Source organism: Panthera leo, chromosome B2 (assembly GCF_018350215.1).
Source record: "Panthera leo isolate Ple1 chromosome B2, P.leo_Ple1_pat1.1, whole genome shotgun sequence".
Classification (NCBI taxonomy): Eukaryota; Metazoa; Chordata; class Mammalia; order Carnivora; family Felidae; genus Panthera; species Panthera leo.
In genome coordinates this window covers 86,645,467-86,665,709 of record NC_056683.1, presented here as the reverse complement: position 1 = coordinate 86,665,709, position 20,243 = coordinate 86,645,467, and the positions used below count along the sequence as shown (strand labels likewise).

General features: G+C 38.4%; 1 protein-coding gene across 16 annotated transcripts in view; it reads right to left on the bottom strand.

Annotated features, from left to right (window-relative positions):
* The window catches only part of KLHL32 (kelch like family member 32), a 244,189-nt gene that overhangs the window by 184,353 nt on the left and 39,593 nt on the right, over positions 1 to 20,243 (bottom strand). For 10 of the 16 annotated variants that reach the window (XM_042939409.1, XM_042939413.1, XM_042939416.1 and 7 more), the window contains exons 2-4: positions 15,769 to 15,831; positions 8,521 to 8,596; positions 182 to 362 (exon numbers count right to left, since the gene is read on the bottom strand). The exons of 1 other annotated variant lie outside the window; for it this stretch is intronic. In XM_042939409.1, the coding sequence (XP_042795343.1) occupies positions 182 to 362; positions 8,521 to 8,543 (204 nt within the window). In that variant the 5' untranslated portion in view covers positions 8,544 to 8,596; positions 15,769 to 15,831. Of the gene's footprint in view, positions 1 to 181; positions 363 to 4,863; positions 4,931 to 8,520; positions 8,597 to 12,259; positions 12,329 to 15,768; positions 15,832 to 20,243 lie in introns of all 16 variants that reach the window. 5 more of the 16 variants (XM_042939405.1, XM_042939403.1, XM_042939406.1 and 2 more) reach the window with 3 other exon arrangements.

The window sequence follows — 20,243 nt, the reverse complement described above, 5'->3', positions numbered from 1 at the left end:
CTCTCCGCTAGAGGAACATCCAGATGACCAAGCCAGGGAGGATCCCACTGCAACCCCAATCTTATTCTGCTCAGGAAAGGTCCCCAACATTCACAACTCTGGTGACCGTCATCCGACTGATGGATGCAGGACACTTCAGGAAACTTTGTCATCCTCCGTTTAACAAACTACCCCAACTTACCCGGAAATAGTCACTGCATGCTGCTAGGACTGCCTTGTGAGCATGGAATTTCTGTTCCTCAGCAATCAGGGTGACGTCACAGAGGATGCCGTCACTTCTCTGTTGATTCAGCGCTGCCAAGACGCTATCATTGTGAGATTCCGAGTGGCAGAGCCTCTGGCCTGTCAGCATTTCTTGAATACTACAAAAGAGAGCAATCATGTCAACATGCTTCCTCCCACCAGCCCCTGCTGTCCCTGGTGCCCCCTCACTCCTTCAGCACCTGTGTAGGGAGCGCAGATCGCAGCACACTACAAGAATGTGACCTTTGTGATTCCGTTTCCCTCCTCTCTACTATTCCCGGGCTCTCCTTTTCTCTAATTTTCTCTTTTCCTCACCCCCTCAGGGTATCTTTCTCTTTCCTACCAGTGCTTCTCTTTCTGGATTTGTATTTTTGTGTGTGTCCATCTGTCTGTGTATGGTCCATGTCTGTGGACCAGTGAGCCTCTGATTCTGGCCTCTGTCCCCTCAATACATGTACATCTCTGAGTGCAAAGCTTTCTCTGGATGTGTATCTGTATGTGTGTATATATGGGACTCTCTCCCCTCTATGACCCCCTTCCTGAGTCTCTGATTCCTTCTCTAGTTCTGTACCACTATGTGGGGGTGGTGCAAGCTCAGAACATGATCACCACCATGCACTGATCTAGCACAGAATCCACGGGACCTAAAAGACTCACCAGAGATACGGGAAGTTACTAAGTCTCCCCAGAGGTCACAATACTACAATAATAAATAAAAAAAAACTGACTAAATGTTGATTAGAGAAAAAGGGGCTGCCACTGACTATCTCATGTAAAAAAGCAATGAATAAACAATAGCAGATGATTATTAAACTTGGGAAATCATGTATCATGGGGGAACATCAAAAAAAATGTCATCGTAAATGAAAAACATCTAAGGCTGAAAGTAAAATATATCTGTATTATCAGCCTTCAAACTCTGTATGTGGTCACTGTACTAGACTTAGAAATAACCATACAGTTTTATTTGCTGTTCTATTTTTTGAAACTGTTATATTTACTCATTGTGAAACTTAGCCCTTCACTCCTTACCCCATTTTAAAATATTCATCCTATGTCCTTTAGGACTCCTAGGTGTGGGGTGCCTGGGTGGCTCAGTTGGTTGAGCCTCTGACTTCGGCTCAAGTCATGATCTCATGGTTTGTGAGTTTGAGCCCCACGTCAGGCCCTGTGCTGACACCTCAGAGCCTGAAGCCTGCTTCAGATTCTTTGTCTCCCTCTTTATCTGCTCTTCTCATGCTTGTGCCCTCTCTCTTTCTCTCTCTCTCTCAAAAATAAACAACAACAAAAAAAAAACTCCTAAGTGAAACCCCAGACCTTCCCAAAATAATGTAGAAGTAAGGCCATACATTGACTGTGTAGATAGCTCTGAACAATTCCAGCCTACATCTATGAATACAGTCTCCACAGTGCTCTAAAATCTCAGAACTGACATCAGACCAGGATTGGTGAGCGGCACCAGTCACAAGTTACTCCCAGAATGAGAACAAGGGCCATCAAGCCCTGTTTCTGGCCTTCGGACTCCTCTTGAAGCTGAGTGAAGATACCATGGGGATGACTGAGGATCGTCTCTCCTATCCTGACAAATGCTGCATCCAATTCTCCCCTCTGAATGTGAAAGAACCGCTCAGAGAAGCTGGGGAGTCGCCACTGGCCTAGTCTGCATGCTTAGTTTATTTAACAAAGCTCTGTCCAGACTGTGGTGCCAGTTGGCTTGTAAACCGCAGTTCGACACAGACTGTTCCACTTTAAGGTGAAACAAATGCTTCCTATGAAATGCAGAGAACAGCCTATAAGTTTTATTGGACATTTCTGACTGGGGAGCCTCAGAAATGTCAGAACTACTGAAAGAAAAAAAAAACTTGACAGGAGGTGATGATATAGGAAGTTCTTGTGGGAAGGTGGGAAGATTATTTTCAGTTGGAATGCAGCAGTGAGTTTTGAAATGGTTACTGTCATCGAATATTCATCTAGCAGCTCTAGCTATCCACAGACATTTAAAATCAGTAACTGAAAACCACATTCAGAAGCATAAGTAACTTTTAACACAAATTTCTATGCAAAGCCTAGAATGGAGATGAATTAGCATTACTCAATTAAAGAAATGAGGAAATAGTAAAAGAAATATTACATCAGCTAAAGTAAAGCTTTAGGATAATTTTTGAAAAATCTTTCCTAAAAGGATGACATTTTTATATATTTTACAGTCTTCCTATGTTCCATGAATTATTCTTAGTGATTTATAATTATTAATTCACTTAATCATCATCACAACCCTATGAGGCAGGCATTATTATCTCTATTCTACAGATGACAAAACCAAAGGTCCAAGATCATGCATTTTGAGCACCTATCGCCAAGAACACAATACTGTAATTCAGCCTCCTGCTTAAAAAACAAGATAAAGACAAAACAAAACAAAATGGCAAGCTGTGAAAAAGATCTAAAAAAATCTCTGTCGCAGGGGTAAAAGGTCACAAAGTCTATACTAACTTTGTATTTATATTATGCATAGTTATCTCAAAATCAAAGCTGCCTTTTAAAAAGAATACACATGAAGATAATAACAGGAAATAGTTGTAAGAAATATCTAAAATCAGGCTTCAAAAATATTTATCTTTGCACTGCAACTAAGATAAGTTTGGAGATAGAAAAACAGATTCCAATTATTACTTATTTGAAATACTCATAGACAACTTATTAGATACACTCATTTCTCCCTTTTAAAATCACTTTAAATGCTAAATAAATATATTTTAAAATTTCATTTGTAGAACAGTAGAATATGTTAAAATAATTGCCTTCAAGTGTTTCCTTATTCATTTCCCAAATATAGTGCCACAATTTATGTCCTTATTATCAAGACTGAATCAGTATTTGCATTTCAGATATCTATTGACAGTGAATACATCTTGCCAGGGAAAGAGCAGCTGTAAACTGAAATTTGGCAAAAGATAAAGGGCTCAGCTCTGAAACAATGGTGATGCTGCATAATTTCACAGGATCATTCAGCTGGGCTTGAAATATTCAAGCTTAAAGAAAACAACATGCTAAATATTTAAGGCAACACTTGGCACAAGATTCCAAATATTTTGGAACCAATATGTTAGGAATCTTTAAAAGCAGAAACAAATACTCCAACATTTGGCAAGAAATAAAGGCCTATTAATCAACAAGTCTTTATTGTATTCTGAAAGTAACTTCCCACTCAACTCTCAGATATAAACCTGCAAGAGACTTCAACCCTCTAAATGTTAAGGCCTGTGTGGCCACAGAACACAGCTGGAAAGAGGCAAGCCCATCTGATGAAGTCAATAATCATAAACAAGGAAGGGGGTGAACCAGAGACCATTAAGTACCATGTCTGAATTAAGATGGGGAGCAGATACATGCTTGCAAATGGCTGCACTGACATCTATAATTTATATCAAATTGGCACACTAAGCTTCCCAACAATGTCCCTCTGTTATGTGGGAAACAATGAAGAAGGAAGGAATAGAATATTCCCAAAACTTCCTAAATTACTGGAAAAAAAAAAACACATAAAACATGAGGCACATTTGCCAAGGGTATACAGATTTGAGTGTCATCCTAAAATTGGGAAAGGTCGACTGTGGAAGCAATGTTGCCACCTTAAAACTTACAGGTAAGGGCAGAAGGTGACCTGGCTTCCCCAGGGCAACCCCAAAAGTCTTTCCTCTGAGGGATCCCCTAAAACTACACTGTCCAATACAATAGCCACGAGCTACAGGTGGTTACTAACCACTGGAAATGTGGGTAGTCCAAACTGAGATGTGTTGTGAGTGTAAAATGCTCTCAATGTCAGACGTAGTATGAAAAAAGAATGCAAAATATCTCATTAGTATTTTTATATTAATTACATATCGAAATAAAAATATTTGGGGTATACTGATTAAAAATAAACTAGTTAAATTTATTTTACCTGTTTCTTTTTATTTCTTTTAAAAGTAACTACTTGAAAATTTTAATTATACATATGGTTCGCAACATGGTTCTATTGGACGGTGTACAAGTTCCTAGGGGACATGTCCCTACTTCCTTTCCACCTGAACTCCATAAGTTCTACAGGGCACAGCCTCTGTGGGTACAACATGGGAAGCCCCCACTCTCGAAGCAGCAGACTGCGTTTTAGTGATGACAGGATGCAACCATTTGACCATATGTCAGCATTCAGTAACGGAGATAAATAAATGAGGTCTCACAGCACAGGACTATTCGTGACTTCAAGTCTGTAACTTTCATTCTGGATTTGATAGCAAAAACTAAAAAATCAAATGCAGAACATGATGTTGATAACATGGTACACCCTACTCAGATGAAGCTCTACCATAGTGCAAATCACTATTTGCAGTTGACAAAGTTAACATTTTTGATCACAGAATTCTCACAGGGTCTCATTTTCATAAAGTAAATTTTGACTGAGTTTACTAAGTTTTTAACATGTAAATTCCAAAACAGCTATCTGGTTTTTAAACATTTGCATTTCAAATTTTAAAATTCAAGTCAATTTCTCTATCAATGCTTACCTAGTATTTAGACACACAAAATATATGCAAGTAGATTTCTAGTGAGGCTACCAATAAGATATCAAATACTTACAAATCAAAAGCAGTCAAGTAGCATGAAGAGTTTCATTTCTTAAACAGACCACACAAAAAACAGAAGACTGGATCAAAAAAAAAATGATAGTGCTAGAATTATTCATGATTATCTCAATTCAGTCTATTGATGAATTATCAGGTGAGTACACTAATCACTTCAATTCTACGATCAAAATATTTCTATACAAATTAAATACATCAATATTAAAACAGCCCTATTTATTTTAGTAAGCAGACTATTAACTCCATAATGGAACTTAATTTTTCTTTTTTATAGAACACTTTATAATTTTTACATACTTTAAAATGAATGCTAACAATTAATAGCAATGGCCAAAATAATAAGCAAAGGACACAATATGTTAGAGGATGATTAAGAAGTAATAAAGATTATACAGAGAGGGACTTAATTATAAATGAATAGTTTTGTTTCATTCCTCCCTTCATTCATTCACTCAATAAACATTTATCCTATCCAGGTGCCATGCTAGATACTAGAGATAAAATGGTGAACAAATCAAACTTGGTAGCAGCCCTTGTCGAACATTGAGTTTAGCAAGGCAGTTACACACTAAGCAAATAATCTGGCCTCCCAGAAGCAATAATGCTGGAGCTGGGTGATGAAGGATGAGAAGGAGCTACTGTGGCAAAAAGAGTTTTCCAGGTAGGGGAGAGCAAGTCCTGGGATCCCGTGGTAGGAGGAAGCATGGTGGTCACAACAGTATGTCAAGGGGCAAAACCTTGAGAACAAGGAAGGACAAGGTCTGCAGCTCAGAGAGAGGCTTGGCTAGAAGTGTAAATCTGGGACTCATCTACATAGAGAGGGTAACAGAAACACAGCTCTGTCTCCAGAACACAGTGCAGACACAATTAACAGCAAAAGGTTGGTAGGAAGTTAATAAAGACAGAATTCAAAATACAGAAGGAGGGATGGGCTCCGTGGTGGAAAAGGACTGCCCTTTGAGTAGCAAGAGGGAGGAAACAGGCATACCAGGAACACATATTCAAACTCTTAGCATTTTTTTGGTTTGTTAAACATAAAGATTTAGTGGAACCATCTCCACTAGGCAATGTAGGCAAGGAAACATGGATATCTGGGTTCATCTGGGTTGGAATTTTGTCAGGAAAATGCATCAAAAACACAGGAAGCAAGAGAAATCAAGGATTTAAAGAGTTGTAGAAGATGGGTGACTCAGTCGGTTAAGCATCCAACTTTGTCTCAGATCATGATCTCATAGTTCATGGGTTCAAGCCTCACGTTGGGCTCAGAGGCTGGAGCCTGTTTCAGATTCTGTGTCTCCCTCTCTCTCTGCCCCTTCCCTGCTTGTGTGCTGTCTCTCTCTCTCTCAAAAATAAATAAACATTAAAAAAATAAAATAAAATTTAAAAAATAAAAATAAAAGATAAAAGTTATAGAATCTAAACTGGATCAGAAGGGAAATGAGGGAAAGAAGTGGATGCTGTGTTGGTAGAAAGTAGCAAGGCCAGTAGATGAGACACTGCAAGGAGGTCGAAGTACAACCACAGTGAGGGAAGGCTAGACGGAGAGGAGATCCTGGTAAGAGTAAAGTGGCTGATATAGTGGTATCACAAACAGAGCAACTACTGGGATGCAAGGTCCAAGGTGTGACCATGGGAGTTGATGTCTCAGTAGAACAAGGTTTTTGGAGACAAGCAGATTGAAGATCCGAGGCCACCAAGTTGGACGGATCCTCCTTGCAGACACTGAGGACACTGGGAAATTGCAACAGGTTTGTGATGAGGAAGAACACTGTAATCTGGGTGCCAAATGCTCAGTAAATGAGGGGAAATGACCCTAACTATAGTGGAGAGGAGAGAGGAGAGAGGAGGGAGAGAGAGAGAGAGTTGAAGAGCATCAGAATGAGTATGTCTCTGTTGTATTTTGTTATCATTGCCTTCTCAGACAACCAACTTGAAGAGTAATGATGGAGAAGCAAAACCACGTCCCAGGTGACAACAATCTCTCTACCTATCCCCCCAAATACATGAGATGTGAGGAGGGCTCTTAGCAGGGCTCCAAGTGGGCCTCAGGAGAGGACAGGTCTCAGTGAAGTCAGGAGGGGAAGGGAGCTTTTCAGGGTAAGGAGATTATACAGCAGAGCAGACAATCACAGTGCAACAGTTCCTCAGGGAACAAGGGAAGTCTGGAAGGTGGGGAAGGGAGAGCTGTGAATCATAGCTGAGAAGGAAAGACCATTACGGAGATGAAGGTGCAGGGGAGGACAGGTGGCAGAGAGGTCAGAGTGGATCAATAAAAGCAGAGATGGTAGATTTAAAGTAAAAAACAATTTTGAGAAAAAAGCACATAGATCCTGGTAGTTAGAAATAAATCACTTGGCTGAGGTGGTGGCGACAGATACCATGGTCTCTATGTGCCTGTATAGGCTGGATGCCACATCTGGAGCAGGATTTCTCAACCTCAGTGAAACGAACATTTGGGGCCAGATTGTTATCTACTATGGGGAGCCATCCTGCGTATTGTGAGATGTTCAGCAGCATCCCTACCATCGACTGACCAGATGCCAATAGCATCCCCAACTCCAGTGACTACCAAAAATGTTGCCAGATATTGCACAATGTACACTGAGAGCAAAACCATCCCCCACTAAGAAACGCTGATCTAGAGCAACGGACCGGCTCTGGGGAGTGAAGCAGCACTGGACCGGCTATAACAATGCCTCCTTCCATGTCTGAACATATTTTTGGAACCAGTCAACTCTAATAGTTACAGAGTTGTGGAAGAAAGGCAGTCTCATTATTCCATAGACATACACAATTCTTAATTAATAAAAAGAATCTCCTCTGTTTCACACCTCTCATTTTTTGCTCTGAAGATCCTTTTGACTGTTTCCTCAGAGGATGATAAAGACTTGCGTCCACTTTGAATATTCAAAAAAATGCCCTGTGTCTTCTTCTTGACTGCATCCACAGGTTTGGGTATGTGCCAAGTTCCTTCCTGCCCCAGAGCATTTCCCCATGTCACCCCACGCATCAGTGCTCAAATTACAGACCACTTCTTCAGGAAGACACTTTGTCATTCTATCAACCCTATACTTTTCCTTCAGAGCACTTTTCACAATTATATCTGCATTGTTACTGGGTGTGATTTGTTAGATATCAGTTTCCTCCATTGAATATATGTTTTATGAAGGCAGGAACCTTCTCTTTTTTATTCATGGCTGGATCCTCTGCATCGAGTGCTTGGCTCAATAAATATCTGTTAAATAAATGAATTATTAGAAGAATGTTGAGAGTATTTTGAGAATACATATCATACTCCCCAGAATGATTGCTTTAAAGGGGATGATGGTGATATTTATACAAGTATAGTTTTCTGATTCTTTTTTAAATCATCTACCTTTATAAAAGTATTCTTTTTTTTAAACATTCCAAATAAAAAAATATAGTAAACAGTATCATTCAAAGAACCATGAGATGTACCTAGGTTTGACCCGTAAATAGATCACAGTGGTTAACCCATGTGCTATGACACTAAACTCATACACACTCTAACTGGTTTACTTAATTCCTTCAAATACGTCTTGAGCCTTGCTCTGTACTAAGCCCTGGGATGTGCAGGGTAACTATTTCGGGGTTCACTACACCAAGCAAGGAAGCATCCTACGGGCCCAACCTCAGGCAGCGTTCAGACGGCATTCTCCAGCTGGGTTCCTCAGGATCTCAGCCTTAGCAGTTTGCAAGCATTCCAGCTGAATAAAAAGACAAGAAAGAAAAGCACAGTGAGCTAAAGGCAAAAAAAGCACACTCTGGGCCTTCATGATGCGAATGCTTTAGAACCCCATGGAGGCACCTAGGGGAGTTTTATAGTCCAGATTCAACTTTTTGACTGAATGCTCTTTAATAAGAAATGGTCTGGCATGTTTTTTACATTGTTTTTTTCCCCTCACTGGAATTTCAGAGACTAAGCAGGAAAATGTGTTTAAGAACCAACAATAGCTAAATTAAAGGTTACAGTAAAAATTAAAACATCAGATGGCCAAAGGGAAAAATTAAGATTTAATAAAATAAAGCTACAAAGGTCTACACCACAAATACTAGTTGACTTGTCCTTTATAGCAATTTTACTTTTCTTCCAAACATGAATATTAGTGAAACTTAATTTCAAACCAAGTATGTCTTGGCTAAGTATCTACAGAAAGATAATTTTCTATCAAGGAGCAGATTTCTGAAAACTGCTCAAAAAATAACATCTAGAGAGGGTGAAAATTAGTAGGAAATGGAAAACAGATTCTTACAGCAGATTTAGGATTAGCACAACTGGAAATACAAAATAGAATGAAGTTGTCAGGCTTAAAACAGCTCCTTGGCTATATACTCATATAATCACCCCCCCTGCCCCCACCACATCGTGAACCTCCTCTCAGACTTTCTTCTCAATCACTCATATAACTCCAAACAGAAAAGTAAATTATTTGAATAGTCTGGGACCTGGTCCTCATTAGAGGATCTAACTCCCATTTTCTAATATATTCAAGTCGCAAAATTAATTCCAATCTGGATAATCTTAAACAGGCTCCCATCTGTCCCATTTTTATTTTGAAAAGTGGTAACAGGGTAAAAATATTAAACTGTACCTATTTCTGCTGATTTCTATAAAAGAGGGAGCTATGATTTCTAACCTAACTAAAATACAGTATTTGGATATATCATAATTTCTTTAAGTATTCCATTGTTCCTGAACATCAAATTGTTTTGAACATTTTCATACAATTATATTTTTTTATTTCTGGTTTTCTTTAATTATTGAAAATAGGATGTCTAGACTTTCATTTATTTCTAATTTATGTTTTGACAAACCTAAAAATCAGCCTGGATCAACTGATCCAGGATTACTGAGCAGGACGGAGGCTCAGAATAATTCAAGGCACGTTGTTTAATTAGCTGAGAGATTTTCCTAGCAACCTATCACTGCTAGTTTCTCTCCAGAATCTAGGTTATAAACTTCAGGCTCTTACAGGCTGATGCAAACACTAACAGAGATGGACACTTCAGCTTTACAATGGCAACAGAACATTTATTATCACAGAGAAGGGGGGGGGACCTTATCTTTCTGACAGTCTTGTAAATGCTCCCAATAATTAGACACATGGAGAACAAGAATCCTAAAAGTTAAAAGAATCCAAAATTGAAGGACACATTTAACTCGATATTTTTCAGATTCCAAACACTATTAAAAATCATAAGATAAATTAAAGTCCCTTGCTATTTGGAGACCAACTCACTACATGGGCTCTCCTCAGAAATTATCTAATTAGAATTAGCTAATTAGATTGTTTAATTAGCTGAGAGATTTTCCTAGCAACCTATCACTGCTAGTTTCTCTCCAGAATCTAGGTTATAAACTTCAGGCTCTTACAGGCTGATGCAAACACTAACAGAGATGGACACTTCAGCTTTACAATGGCAACAGAACATTTATTATCACAGAGAAGGGGGGGGGACCTTATCTTTCTGACAGTCTTGTAAATGCTCCCAATAATTAGACACATGGAGAACAAGAATCCTAAAAGTTAAAAGAATCCAAAATTGAAGGACACATTTAACTCGATATTTTTCAGATTCCAAACACTATTAAAAATCATAAGATAAATTAAAGTCCCTTGCTATTTGGAGACCAACTCACTACATGGGCTCTCCTCAGAAATTATCTAATTAGAACATGCTATACTCTACAAAGTTTAGTGAAATGGACACCTTTTTAAAGGTGAATTAAAATGAGTCAAAGGATCGCCTTTGAAAAGGTTTATTGTTATCTATTATTTACTATTTTTACTATATGTTATTTACTCTTTACTATATATACTTTTATATAATTTGTATCCTTGGTTATAATCTTGGTTTTGTATAAGTAACATTTGTTTTTACATTTTATTAGGTATACTTCATATTTTAAGTTTCCCTTAAATGAAGTGTCTACTTCACTCAGCCAGACCTTCCTCCTCCCACTTCCTTGTATTTTTCCTATAGCAGGGAGGGATATGGATTTCTTCCTAAGTGAAGGTGCTCACTTCTTCCCACAAGGCCAAAGAGATCCAGGCCAGTCTCCTGCCTTTCCCTTCTTCAGAATCTAGAAATAGATTCATGGCTGGACCACCCTGGCAGGGTCCCAGGAGCAAAACTACAGGAAGAAAGGCTAGAGTTGCTCTCCAGGCATCTAGCTCTCAGAGCTGTTCACACCCCGTTAGGTATACAATCACATAAGCCCTGAGGGTAGTGCTATTTGGTACAGGAAGCTTGTGAGGTAGCTCTTTTTCTGTGAATTGAGAGTAATCACATTCAGGGTCTCTTTCAGTAGTGACCATCTGCAGCTTTCTGAGCCCACTGGCACCACAGAACCAGATTATTCTATGAGTTCTAGAATGTACTCATCGCAGCCTCATCTCCCACATGCATGATCCCCAAACTATAAAGGTAAAACATCCCCTTCCACAAACTAGTCTTTGTAACCACCTGTGTAAAGAGCATGAGACTCTGATCTGTCTACTTCTACTTGGGGCAGAATGCTCCTCTCAACCTTGCCTCACTTTAGAGACCAGCACTCCTGAGGTCTGAGATCTGGTCCCTCGGCTCACCTGTTCCCTAAGCAAGGTCCACACATGTGTCCCCTCAAGTCCTGGGCATCCACCATTTAGCCCAAGATCAAATTAAATCCCTGAGGAACAAGTCCCACTATCAATGCTGTATCTTTAGGATACAATTCAAATGCAGCTTGCTCAAAAACACCTCCAAAGTTTTGGAGATTTTTTTGAATGATTCATAAAATACTTACTAAGGAACTAGTTTATGTAAGACCAAGAGCTGAGTTCCTAGGATACAACAGCTAATGTAGGAGTTCTTCCTCTCATAGGGCTAACAGTGGACATGGTGGACAGCAAGAAGCGGCTTGAGAGTGTTTTAGCCTTAATAATCATCACTGATCTCTTCTCAAAGACATCCTAAGTAAGCACACTGCCCCCAGGCCACAGCGAGCTCTGCTTCACAAACATAGCCTCAAGACCAACTCCTAGCCCTTCCCTTTTAAACAAAAGGCTGCCCTTCAGCCCCATCCTGGCCACTGCCAGGGCCTGTTTAATTCATTCTTTAACCTTAATTGTGATACAAGCCATGGGCTCTAAGCAGTTTCCTCATGTAAAAATAGTAACACCTACCTCATTGTGTTGTTGTGAGGATTAAACAAGTCTCAGAAACTATCTGTCCCATGACAGTTAGCTGTTAATATTATTGTTGTTGTTTTATTGTTACTTATAATTGATTATTAACACAGCAGAGAACTTGGCTCATCCTGTGTAATCAGGGAAGGGACTTCCCTGAGGATGGAACATCCAAGTTGATCTCTCAAAGATAATTATTACCTGGGGAGGGGTGGGAAGAAGGGTGGTTGGGAGGTGCCCTGGGCAGAGTCAATAGCCTGTGCAAAGGTCCTAAAAGCAGAAAGAAGCAGGGCCTGTTAGAGGCCAGAGTGCAGACCACACAAGCAGTGTTAAGAATACTGGTCTCAGGGCTCCTGGCTGGCTCAGTAGGGGGAGCATGCAACTCTTGATCCTGGGGTCATGAGTTTAAGCCCCACATTGGCCACAGAGATTACTTAAAAAGAGAGAGAGAGAGAGAGAATGGGAATATTGGTCTCTGTCCTAAAATCAGTGGGAGTCCACAGAAGGTTTTAAAGTGAGAGACTTGAATGATGAAATTTGCATTTTAAAAAGATTGCTCTGGCTGTGGTTTGAAGGTTATTGGAAAGGTGCCAGAGTGCCCAAAGGAACAAAAGGGAACTTCCAACTCTTTGGCTCACCCTATAAGAGTAATCACTAGTTCACGCAATCAACCTCTCCCTAACATCAAAACCCCTCTGGTTTCCTGTCTGAGGGATCACATCTACTTGCCTTCATCAGATATCATCCTGAACAACCATGCCAAGTACTTGGCCCCTGGGTCTTATACATGGCTAGCACTAACTCATTGGTTGGCTGACATTGAATTCTCTGTTCAAGTGGGTTCCACTCTCCCCTTCAGTGGTTGATAAGTTCAATAGTGGTGTCTAAGGAGAAATCTTAAGTAGAGAGAGACAGACTGAGTGTCAAGTTCCCCATCTCACTCAACCCCAATCAGTCTCCTCACATGCATGAACTTGGTATTTTTGTAGAGTGCATACCTGTCCCTGCCCAGCCTCCCACAAGGTTCTGCTGGCAACCAAGCACCTCCCACCACCAGGCCTTAACTGACTGGTCTATGAGTCTGGACCTAATAGCAAGCTAAGCCAACCAGACCCCTTCCCTGGGATTTAGAATTGGAATCACCAGTCTCCAGATCAATTGGACTGCTTACTTACAAATAGAAAACAATACAGGAAATGATGTTGGTGGCTATTTTTATGCTAATCCTATCTCTACTTAAAATTTTGATGTTTTGCTTATCATCACCTTGAAATGTTATATTAAAATATTATTTATTTTGAGAAGATGTGGTATATGTATACAAAGGAATATTACTCAGCCATAAAAAGAATGAAATCTTGCCATTTGCAATCATGTGGATGGAGGTAGGGAGTATTATGCTAAGTGAAATAAATCAGTCAGAAAAAGACAAATACCATATGATTTCATTCATATGTATTATTTAAGAAACAAAACAAACCAGCATCAGGAAAAAGAGAGAGAGAGAGAGAGAGGCAAAACAAGAAACAGACTCCTAACTATAGAGAACAAATCAATGGTTACCACAGGGGAGGTGGGAAGGGGGATGAATTAAATAGGTGATGGGGATTAAGGAGGGCACTTGTGATAAGCACAAGGTGTTATATGTAAGTGTTAAATCATTAAATTGTAGACCTGAAACTAATATTACACTATATGTTAATTAACTGTAATTTAAATAAAAACTTAAAAAATACAAGTTAATATATGAACCTTTAGGGGGATATTGCACAATCTATGTATGATAGATTGTACTTGATTGAAAGTTGAAAAGTATTAAAGGTCTTACTGAGACCACAATTAAATAATCTTCTAATCTGTATAAATCTCATTTAAATAAGTGAAAGTAAGATGCATGCTGATTTTATAGACTTTAACATTTTTATCTGCTTAACAAAAGCTGAAGCTGAACAGATGATTTATCAGGTAAAGTGATTAAAGAATGGATCAGTGGAACTGAATAAAATGCTATACAAAATTTAAAATATATATATTATTTACCTTAATCACTGAGTTTTCCAGTGATTTCTCAAATTTTGCACCTTACCTGTCTCAAGTTAGCCTCAGCTCTGTTTTCTGCCATGTGGACTGGAAACCAAGAAAGTAATTATGCAGGGAAAAGAAGCAGGCATACAGAGAAAAAGAGGCAAGAGGTGGAAACAGGACATTCTGGATCTTCCATGCACTCCTGCTGTGGGCATACATGAAACAACCTAGATCCTCATAATAAATTCCTTGTTTATTTAAGCTAACTCAACTTAGGTTAAAAGATTCCCAAGAAATTCAAATAGAGTTCCTACATAAAATTTTGTTTGGGGGAAAAAAAGGAGGGGACCTTTGTTGCTTTAAAAACACATGGAGACATACCTATTCATTTATTATGAGCTCATCTGAAAACTTATCATTTAAATTTTAGCTACTGCTTCTAGGGGAAAATGCACTCCAAGAACTCCCCAAAAAACAGGTTTAGATAACTAATGTACATATTTTTGTGGCATTTAATACTGTTTCCTCTACATTCCTTAAAAGGCCAAGCACCTAAAGACTCAGTTTTTTTTCTTCAAGGTTTATTCATTTCTGAGAGAGGAAGAGTGCAAGTGAGGGAGGGGCAGAGAGCCAGGGAGAGGGGATCCAAAGCAAGATCCACCCTGTCAGGGCAGAGCCTGATGTGGGGCTCAAACTCACAAACTGTGAGATCGTGATCTGAGTGAGCCAAGCTTAACCTACTAAGCTATCCAGTGCCCCCTGAAGACTCAGTTTTAAATGGTTTTCCATACAAATTCATTATATGAGGAGGCAAATGCTATTTATGCCTCTGGCTTAGTGGTCAGCCACTAAATGTGTAAAAAACATTATTTTGGTAAAGAGAGAATTTACTGATGTCACTAGATATCATTTAAAGGCATGAAATATATTTATAAAAATAGTTAAGAAAACGTGTTTAAATTTTAAGTATCTTTTGATCAGCTTCTTGGCTCAGCTAAATGAACTTGGGAAAGAAAGAAGGGATTTTCCCCTGCAGCATAACTACTATAAAAACACAATGCAGATACAGTACTTTCCATTTATCAGTGTAAAGATTGGCTGTGATACTTCTCAAAACATGCCATCTCCCCCAAAAGATTAGTAACAGGAATTTAAGTCTTTGTACTTAAAAACAGACCAAATAAATGTAGCCTGTGAACACAAAATAAATATTTTATAAAATGGACCCCACACTCACATATCATGTGGCTGCCATGTTACTAAGGGCTAGTCACTTACCTTCTTTAAGTCTCAATTTTTCCATTTTCTAAAAATACAGATAATACCACCTTGTCACAAGGCTTTTATAATGCATGGCACACCTAGTTCAAAGACTGACAAATCACAGGGCCTCAGTAAACCTCAATGCATCTCCCTTTATTATACATACAAATGTGAATCATATAGTGAATTGCTCAGATGACAGGTATGTGGGTGAATTTTTACTTTTGATTCATTTTTCGCTAATGTAGTTTACATGCTAAGTAAAATTTTTTTTACTTACATGGCACTAAAATTTTTTTAATGCCAAAAATGCATATGGCAGCAATCTCTAGCAGAAGCTTGCACTCACCTTGGAAATGCAGGAAACATTTCTCAAAACCACAGCAATTCTTTGACATATCAAAATTATTCATTGGCCTTACCCTTAGGAAATGTTCGTTGGTGGAATCCCCTCTTTTACTGGTGAGCTTCTTTTCAAATAAAATCTGCTTGGTACACAAGATTGAAAAGGTTTAACCTTTATAGTTTCACTTTCATTAAAATGTTTCCAGGTTGCCAGAGCTTCACTCAGAATTTTTTTTCATTTTTTTAATGTTTTTTTATTTTTGAGAAGGAAAGAGACAGAGTAAGAGTTGGGGAGGGGCAGAGAAAGAGGGAAACACAGAACGAAAGCAGCCTCGAGGCTCTGAGCTGTCAGCACAGAGCTTGACAGTGGGGGGCTTGAACTCATGGACCACGGGATCATGACCTGAGCTGAAGTCAGACACTTAACCAACTGAGCCACCCAGGCGCCCCTGCTTAGATTTCTTTTTTAAGTAAACATTGAAAACATAGTATTTACAAAGGAAAAAAAACTTATTAAACCGTAATAGTGTGAAAGGGGAAAGAAAAGAAAAAAAATAAGTATCTTAGAGGTTACATGCAAAAGAAAGACCAGAAAGGATGCCTGGGTTGCTTGGTCAGTTGAATGTCCAACTCCTGATTTCGGCTCAGGTCATGATCTTATGGTTTGTGAGATTGAGCTCCACGTCAGGCTCTGCACTGAAGGTATGCAGCCTGTTTGCAATTCTCTCTCTCCCTCTCTCTCTGCCCCTCCCCCACATGCTCACATGTGAGCACACCTATGTTCTTTCTCTCAAAATAAATAAACTTAAAAAAAAGAAAGAAAGACCAGATAGACTAATCTAGGTTCATATAATTAACAAACATGAGATATGAAAAATTAAGCGATGTTAATTATACCATTTAGGGGTACATGCAAAGAAAGACATACTAGATGAACTAATCTAGGCTAATAAAATGAGCATAAGATAATTAAATATTAAGCTTCCTTAATTACACTAATAAAATGTAATTAGGATGTGCACCAAACCTACTAATATATAAGAAGAATAAAAAGTTTATTCTTTTTTTATGTTTATTTATTTTTTATTTTTTTTAAGTTTATTCATTTTTGAGAGAAAGAGACAGAGCATGAGCAGGGGAGGGTCAGAGAGAGAGAGAGACAGAGACAGACAGACAGACAGACAGTATCCAAAGCAGGCTCCAGGCTCTGAGCTGTCAGCACAGAGCCCAACACGGGGCTCGAACTCAGAAACCATGAGATCATGACCTGAACCAAAGTTGGACACTTAACCAATTGAGCCACCCAGGCACCCCAAAACAGTTTATTCTTGCTATTATTGTATATTTGTTTAATAATATTTTAGTATTATGCTTTAGAAATACTTGACAATTTTTTTAAGTACTAATTATTTTTGATCTGAGAAATTTATAGTAATTAAAGGGAAGTATCACCAACTCTTAAGCAGGCAGAAGTAAAATGCAAGAGTCTACAGGAACAAAGAATTTATAGGAACAAAGCTAAGAGATTGAAAAATATGTGAATTATAGGTGTAAGTCTTTACCATCAAAAACTAGTTACATTAGATGATTCTTCAGTAAACTGAAAGGCTTGTTAATTTCAAACATCAGATCACATTAATATGTCTTTTTTGTTTTTAAGTTTATTTATTTACTTTAAGGGGGAAGGGGCAGAGAGAGAATCTCAAGCAAGCTCCGTACTACCAGCTTAGAGCCCGACCCAGGGCTCGATCCCATGAACCATGAGATCATAACCTAAGCTGAAATCAAGAGTCAGACTTTTAACCAATTGAGATACACATGCACCCCCTCAAGTTAATATGTCTTAAAAGGAGGGGTGCCTAGGTGGCTCAGTCAGTTAAGCATCCGACTTCGGCTCAGGTCATGATCCCACAGTTTATGAGTTTCAGCCCCGCATCTTGCTCTCTCCTGTCAGCGCAGAGCTGACTACGGATCCTCTGTCCATCTCTCTCTCTCTGTCTCTCTGTCACTCTCTCTCTCAAAAATAAATAAATAAAACACACATATATATATATATATATATACATATATATATATATATGAAAAAGGAAATGTTACTTTGAAGCATAAAATAATTAGGATACCTGCCAACAGTCCCAATCATTATTTTATTTATGTATTAAATATGGTGATAATTTATCTTTAATTCTTATTTCATAAATTGAAATATTTCATATTTCTAATGCCAGTAAATTAGTACAGTTTTCACATCAGTACATCACTGTATGGTGTCTAATAAATGATATTAGAAATCCCTTTAGTCTAAAGGCAAACATTTAAGGGTACCCCACTAGCATACTTTCCTATATGGAATATTCATTCCTGAAATTTAACAGGGATGCTTGTGCCCTTTCAGAGAGTAAAGATGACTAAGTTCTCCCTCCAATAAAAAGAAGTGAGATGATCTAACTGTAATAGAAAAGCTCCAATGTATGATTAAAGTACAGTTTACCACCTAAATAGAAATTTAGGTCAACCAAACAAAATTACCCCTTTTTTGCAAAACCTTACCATCCTTTTAGTATATGAAAGACTTACTCAGAACATATTCCTGAGATCATAACTTTAAGACCTTTCTATTAAACAACTGGTATGATAAGTTATAGTTAAAAATAATTTGAAATAGAGACACCTGGGTGGCTCAGTCCATTAAGTGTCCAACTCTTGATTTCGGCTCAGGTTATGATCTCATGGTCTGTGAGATTGAGCCCTATGTCAGCTGTCAGCACAGAACTACTTAGGGTTCTCTCTCTCCCTCTCTCCCTGCCCCTCCCCCATCTCAAAGTAAATAAATAAACTTAAAAAAAATAATTCAAGGGTGTCTAGGTGGCTCAGTCGGTTTAGCATCCAACTCTTGGTTTTGGCTCAGATCATGATCTCACAGTTGTGAGATCGAGCCCTGCATCAGGCTCCATGTGGACAGCACAGAACCTGCTTGGGATTCTCTTGTTTCCACCACCCCCCCTTGGCCCCTCCCACAAACACATGCTCTCTCTCTCTTTCTAATAGTAAGTAAAAATAAATGAATAATAATGCAAAATAATAACCACTTCACCTACTACCAGGAGTCAAAAGCTTTCTCTGACTGCTATTATACAAAGAAGTACTTTACATGCATGATCTCATTTAATCCTCACAATAACTTTATGTGGATGATATTATTGTTGTAACTTTACTGACAAGAAATCTGGGGTGTAAGTAACTCACCAAAAGTGACAGGATTGGAGAGGAATTGATAGAGTCAGGGATCAAAACCTAGTTTGTTTGACTCTAAAGCTTGTATTCTTAATTCTGGTACTCCACCTCCGAACCTTATTTAAAAAAATCATAAAACTACTACTTTTACAGAAATATCTAAAATCAAAATGTATAGATTATATGGAAATTATAGAAGAAATATAATCAGTAAATTCTTCTTAACAACATAAGACGTAACTATGTGTATAAGGATAAACGGAGTTATAATCCTATGAGAGAGGGGTAAGAGTTAAATATCTTTTAGAGATGGATCTCACCTAAGGTTGCCAGGATACACACCCAGTGTAAGCCAGCCCAGCAGAATAATCCCAGATAAATAGATATTGACAATGGGAGAGAGCAAAGTCTTTAAATTATGGAACACACTGAATCACCCATTGTTTTCAATATGGTGACAGACATGTAACCACATCTCAAATAGTTGGGACAGGAGATCCAATATCCATGAAATCTATGGAAGCACATGCAGCAAAGCTTCCAGGTCTTCTGTACTGTTTAACATTTTACATATTTGAAAGCATTTAGTATAGTGCTTGGTACAGAGTCAACGTTAGTTTGACTCTTCTTCCCCACCTCCTGCATGGAAATATCCTGGATGGAGGGCACACTCTACAAAAGTGTAGATAAGAGAATGGCTGGGAGTAAAATTGAACATTTTAGATGACACAGTCAGCCTCAGGTAGAATTGGACAAGATGAGGTTCACAGGACTCCAGAAATGTTCCTGTATTTCATTAAAAAAATAATTATCAGAATGGAGGAAGTATAACTCAAGAATCACATGAGATTAAAAAAAATAAACCTAGGAATTTATACAACTATGAAGAGTTGTCATAAGAGCATGAAACAGAAGATAATTCATTAATATTTTCAATATATAAAATATTTACACATCAATAAGAAAAAGATGAATAGCTTCATAGGAAATAAAGGACAAGAGCTTAAACAGGCAAATCACCAGAGTAGAGATATAAAGGAACAGTAAACAAAAATGTTTTCTCTGGTTAGTAACAAAAATGTAAATAAATCAACAATAAGATGCCATTTCCTTCCAATTGCCTTGGCAAAGAATGATGATGGCTAATGGGAACAAGGAAAATGATGTTTTTTTTTGTTTTTTTTTTTGTTTTTTTTAATTTTTTAATATATGAAATTTACTGTCAAATTGGTTTCCATACAACACCCAGTGCTCATCCCAAAAGGTGCCCTCCTCAATACCCATCACCCACCCTCCCCTCCCTCCCACCCCCCATCAA